This window comes from Pundamilia nyererei, unplaced genomic scaffold (assembly GCF_000239375.1).
Source record: "Pundamilia nyererei isolate P.nyererei 1_Seehausen unplaced genomic scaffold, PunNye1.0 scaffold00149, whole genome shotgun sequence".
In the NCBI taxonomy this organism is placed as follows: Eukaryota; Metazoa; Chordata; class Actinopteri; order Cichliformes; family Cichlidae; genus Pundamilia; species Pundamilia nyererei.
The window spans coordinates 1,301,604-1,307,254 of NW_005187550.1; the positions used below are offsets into that span (position 1 = coordinate 1,301,604).

Genomic DNA, 5,651 nt, shown 5'->3' on the forward strand with positions numbered 1-5,651 from the left:
TGTCTGTCTGTCTGTCTGTCTGTCTGTCTGTCTGTCTGTCTGTCTGTCTGTCTGTCTGTCTGTCTGTCTGTCTGTCTGTCTGTCTGTCTGTCTGTTGTGCTTTTGGCTCAAATACTGCCAAAAGGTTTTGCATATTGTTTGACCAACTTATTTCTTATCCTCCTGAGTTGTCCACCTGGTGTTTCACGGCATTTCTGACTTTTTTATGCTGTTGTCTCAAAGGTTGTAACAGCATCATAACCCTTTAGCTGTTTCCCAAATGACTGATTCACTTGTTCTATATGAAAGACTGGAACCTTTCTTTGAACTGCACGGTATGAAATCAATTCTTGTAAACTCTAATGACCATCTTTTACACCACATGCCCATCCTGATGCAACCACAAAAGAATGTGTGCCTCCTTCCCAGGATTAAACTGAGGAATCTTTCTTTTAAACCATTACACACATATTTCAAGTAGTGGAATTTTTATTAACTGCACAAATTTATAATTTCAAAAAATACATAATTAATATACTGTATTTGTCATTTTACACAATATCTTATGGAGAAACTTAATGGATGGAAGAGATTGTTTTTGTCTTTCTCTCTTACAACAGGCTCTGACACCATTCTTTAGCTATTCACTCTAAATAGTAAAAAAACCAAACTGAATAGTATAGGTGGAGGAAAGATGTTTGTTAAGGAAATGCTCATGTGCCAGACAGAGTCCAAATCAAATGACATGCAAACTGTTCTGGTAAGCTGATGCACCACGTAGATGATGTTGTTAAAGCCAGACTGAAACAGATCAGGATGTCAAGCTTCATGTCAGCTGTGATTTGTCCACAAAACATTTGTTTGGTTTCTGCATCCAAGGCTGAGCAAACTGCTGCAGACAGCTATGGTCTGACTGTTCTGTCTAAAAGAAATAAACAGTTATATTTATCTAGCTTTTTTCTAGGGAATCAAATGTTATTTATTCCTCTGCTTTTGTTTACTGAATATAAATATTTTTGCAGATCTCGTAAATCGTGATTTTAATTGTCTTTTCGCGCTCTTATGGTGGCAGCGTAAGTTTAACAGCAGGGAGGCCTTGGATGGGCAGTTCTTGAGCAGCAGCTGCTCGTAAAAGCTTTACGGGGTGTTTTTGGCACAGTGTACACTTTCATAATCATATCATCATAACAATAATTAGCATCTTCTACTTCTTCATCATTTAATCACTGATGGACAGGAAAGGATCCTAAGATGTAATTTCATCGTTCATCAAAACATAATTTTGAGCTTTATTTGTTTACATTTTTCATTTAATTGAGGTTTTATGCTATATTTTCATATAGTAGGTATGCCTACTCTGTGGGCTGACAAGATGGCAGACCTGCAAAACAAGTGCATTCACTCAGTTTGCTCAAGATCAGAGCGGGAGAGCCTCTAGCAATTTAAAATCTTGATAGTCATGTAGAAAAGCTCCCTGTGGATGATGCTCTCTTCCCCTTAAGGTGTAAATCTTAGAGAAAGAATTTTATGAAGCTAGTGAGTCCACCTGACAACTAAACATATCTACCTTGCTCAGCATTTCCCTCTAGTGGGGAGTTCAGCTCATTTGTGTAGACTGCCAGACAGAATGGCTCTATTTTACCCACAGCCATTGGGTGAAGATTGAACATATCCACAAATAGAATAATTTTATTCATGCATCTTTAGGTAAAGGGGCAGATAAGTCAGGTCACAAGCTAATACAGGCCCAAACAATGATCAATAACAATATTTTAAAAAGCACTGAAAGGTGAAGTTAGTAACGCTGAATAATTTGTTACACGGGCATTATTCTGCTTGAGTCCTTGGATTCATCGTGCTACAGTGACACTTACCACCCATGTAAACATTGTTCCAGCCCTTCATACCAGTGCACAAAAAAACAGCATCTCCCATCAGGATGATGTCACACTGCTATAACTGTTATGGCATGACTCAAATAACACAACAAAAGCCACCCCAGCTTCCAAACTCCTCAGATCTCAATGCAAGAGCATCTGGGGGATGTGCCAGAACAGGGCTGATCCACTGAGACTCCACCCCTAAACCACACAACACCCACAGAGGTCCTGTGTCAACGCCCTGACTTAGGAGAGGGGCTATTTGGGTGAAAAGGGGGAAATCTACAAAATATTACACAGTAGTCTAATGTAGTCAGTGATCAGTGTTTATTACAGGAAACTCCAAATACATATTAAAAAGTGAGAAACACTTGACTCACTGTGGTCATATTGTTACTGGAAAGTCTGTGTCCTACTCTAGTGATGAATGGTGACATTTATGAAGCACAGACACTACACAACATCTTGCAGCACACACAATAATATCCACTGTTCTCTCCCTGGTCCAGCAGCTGCTGATACTTCTTAGAAGCAGCCTAATAGCTTCATTCTTCCCAGCTTCATTTTTCAAACCTCCCAGAGGAGGATCACGCTCCTCTAATTCTCTTGCATTAGTAATATCACTGTAAACATGCGCAGGATATCAAGTATGTAATCATGTGAGTATTTGTGCACTTTTCAAAAGGCCTGCGCATATTTGTACCAAGATGGGTCAGAAGCATGCAGGCCTGACAGCCACAGTGAGTAAACATTTTAATCAGAAGTAAGAAATGAGATGATGACAGCCTTATAGGGCTCCAAGAGCACCCTCCTGAACAAGCAAGTGTCTGGCATAGAAGATTAAGAAAAAACTGCAATAAAACTGTGAAGGTGGTGGCTTGCAGCAGTATTAAAGCATGAAAAGAGACGAGTGTATTTTAGAGACCGTTTAACCTGCCCTTTGTTTAAGAGGATGAGGGGGATGGTACTGAGGCAGAACAGATGTCAGAGTGACAGGAGGGTTTCCCCACACCCCTCCACCACAGGTCAGAAATACTTTGCATCCTCCAGTCGTCATGGAAACCGAGTGCAAACCAGGAAATATACCCACAACATTTTACAAATATGGGAATATTTAAGAAAGCACAAAGTTTCGGTGACTTTATCGGCACCAAAGAACCCGTGATTTGTAACGGCAGCGTTTTGACAGTCAACATCTGGTTTTGAGCCAAATGTTGCAGCTACATTTCCATAATCACAATTAATTGTCAGCGGGTTTCCCATCCGCTTCCCGCATAGAACGCTCGTGTGCGTCTGCGCCACAGACGACAGTCCGCTGGCTCATGTCAGAGCTTCTTCTTCTCCCGCTGATTCACGAAAAAAATTGCACAATTCCGTTGCCCATTGGGCGGAATCCTCCAAGACCCTGACACGAAGAGAGTGGCGTTTGCTGAAATCATAGGCGTGGTTTTGGATGAAGATGCTCCGTCTGCTCCCGTTGGGATCCCCACCTGCCCTCACACCGCGTTTGTCACCGAGCCAGCTGGAATATTCCTGAGCTTCAAGACTCCACAGCAAGCGTCACATTATATATTTATTATTATTGCTTTTGTCTCGGAGGGTTTAGATTTCTTTTCGTCTGGAGGTTCGGTGTAATTACGGCGCTGTGGGCGCACGGGTCGCCCGGTTTTATCACCTCCAGAGCGGCGGTGGCGCACGGAGATAAACAAGAGCGGACATTCGCGTGGCCTCCAGGCAGAAGCGGCTGCAGCAGCGGTGGGAGAGGAACCACAGCGGAGACCCTGGTTCATGTGTAGGGCTGTTCGACGCGCAAGTTGTGCCCGCTGCGGATCTCAAGGATGGAACATACACACAAGATACCCAGCAGATCGCTCTGGCTCGGCTTACTTGTGGTGGCGTCAGTTATACTTCTAGTGGACAGCAGGAGACCCAAGCCGCCTCGCTGTCCCTTAGTGTGTACATGTTCCAAAGATAACGCGCTGTGCGAAAGCGCAGGACTCATCCCTCGCAGCTTTCCCCGAGAAATCACATCTTTGTAAGTTCTATTTAATATTGTTTTGAAATAAAAACCCACTGCAGCGATGAACGCAACATGCTTAGCTCTACCTGCTGGTTAAGACGTGGATTTTTCCGCCAATGCTGCAAAATAATTGCATATCCAAGGAACAGACTGCAATAAGTGATCGTCAGTCTGTGCTGTAAGCCTAAACAGTATGCGTGTGTGTGTCGTGTTTTCCCCCCCACAGATCATTTGTCAAGTCTGAATTCACTGAAATTCCGAAAGAGAGCTTCATCCTCACGCCTGCTCTGCATCTCCTGTGAGAAATCTCTTAGGAGTTTTTACTTTTTTCTTGCTTTTCTTGCACTCTGTGAGCTGATCAACGCCATGTTTAATGTTCAAGACATTTCCCCCTTCAATGATGCTACACATTATGATAGAACGGGTGTTGCTGTGGCTAATGATTAGGTTGGAGAAGCCTTAAACCCAAAAAATCATTTGCTGAAAACGTGGTTTTCCTGCATCCTTTTTCATGGCATGGTGATTTTAAATCTCTCTGCTAGGCTTTCTTCCAAGCCTTACATTAAAATGTCTCTGTGTATAATAATGTGAATCCAGTAATTTACGGGTAATTCCTTCTTTTGATGAGGGAATTCATTTCCTCATTGGGTGGAGTACTGACAGAGACACTGTGTGTCTAAAAACAGACATGCAGGCCTGCAGGAATCCTCAGAGAGCACAGATCCGTGTCTTAAAAGTATGTGGTTTACAGTTAGCAACAATGGTTGTCTATTAGGCAAGATGTATTTTTATTATCCACTCGCTGACCCTGAATAGTAAAAATATTAACTTGAGATTTCTCCATGCAGCCTCTTCACAGCCAACAACCTGGAATCTATAAATGAGGATGCATTCATTGGTCTTCCTCACCTAGAATATCTGTGAGTAGTTGGTACAAAATTATCCTTCAAGTTGGTTTTTTGTTTTTTTGTTTTTGATTTTGTGATTGTTTTGTTGCATTTGCCTGACATTATCTCCCGTCTCCTGCATTTTATCCATCAACTTTTCAGATTCATTGAAAACAACCAAATCAATTCGATATCAGCGCATGCTTTTCGTGGACTGAAAACCTTAGTACACCTGTAAGTACTTTTTCTTTTTTTTACTAGAGGTATTAAAGAAGCAAACACTACAGTTGCACGGGGATTTAATTTTGTGACCTATTTAATTTAAAAATCTAATCACTGGTGACCTGCTTTAAGAGGGAGAACAAGAGAAGCTTTCTCTCATTTGCATCAGACATTGTAATCTATGTGCAGGTGCAGACAAGCACTGTTCCAGTAAAACGCTGACAGTTTTTATTGCGCAACTTGTATTGCCACATAGACACTTCTCCCAACATTGTGCAGCTGTTATGAATATGATTACGAAGCAAATCCCGCCACCGTCAATGTCCACTGTAAATGAAAGTATAATATTCTTTCATTACAGATTTGTGAAAGTACATTATAAGTTAAAAACGCTCTGAGATTTTCTTTTATTGATGCAATAATATTTAAGATAAGGCTCTAAAGAAACTTATAAAATACTACCCAAGTCTTCTCAACAGGAAAAAGCCTTTTTTCCACCGTCTTCATTGTAGCAGAGAAAGCCATAAAATGGCTGAGGAGGCAGTGCTAAAAATAGCTTAATGTTTCCTCAAACCCACAATAAGCAATGTTCCTGCTGTACTCTCCAGGGTGGCAATATGTGCCCCAAGCTTCTTAACAGATATCTGTGTACATACAGAAATA

At 41.5% G+C, this 5,651-nt stretch overlaps 1 protein-coding gene across 1 annotated transcript in view; it reads left to right on the forward strand.

The window, feature by feature from the left end:
- Positions 1–3,128: 3,128 nt before the first annotated feature.
- LOC102204040 (leucine-rich glioma-inactivated protein 1-like) overlaps positions 3,129–5,651 on the forward strand; it is a 6,237-nt gene continuing 3,714 nt past the window's right edge. The window contains exons 1-4 of the mRNA XM_005744819.1: positions 3,129–3,894; positions 4,106–4,177; positions 4,728–4,799; positions 4,929–5,000. Of these exons, the coding sequence (XP_005744876.1) occupies positions 3,698–3,894; positions 4,106–4,177; positions 4,728–4,799; positions 4,929–5,000 (413 nt within the window). The 5' untranslated portion in view covers positions 3,129–3,697. The remainder of the gene's footprint in view (positions 3,895–4,105; positions 4,178–4,727; positions 4,800–4,928; positions 5,001–5,651) is intronic.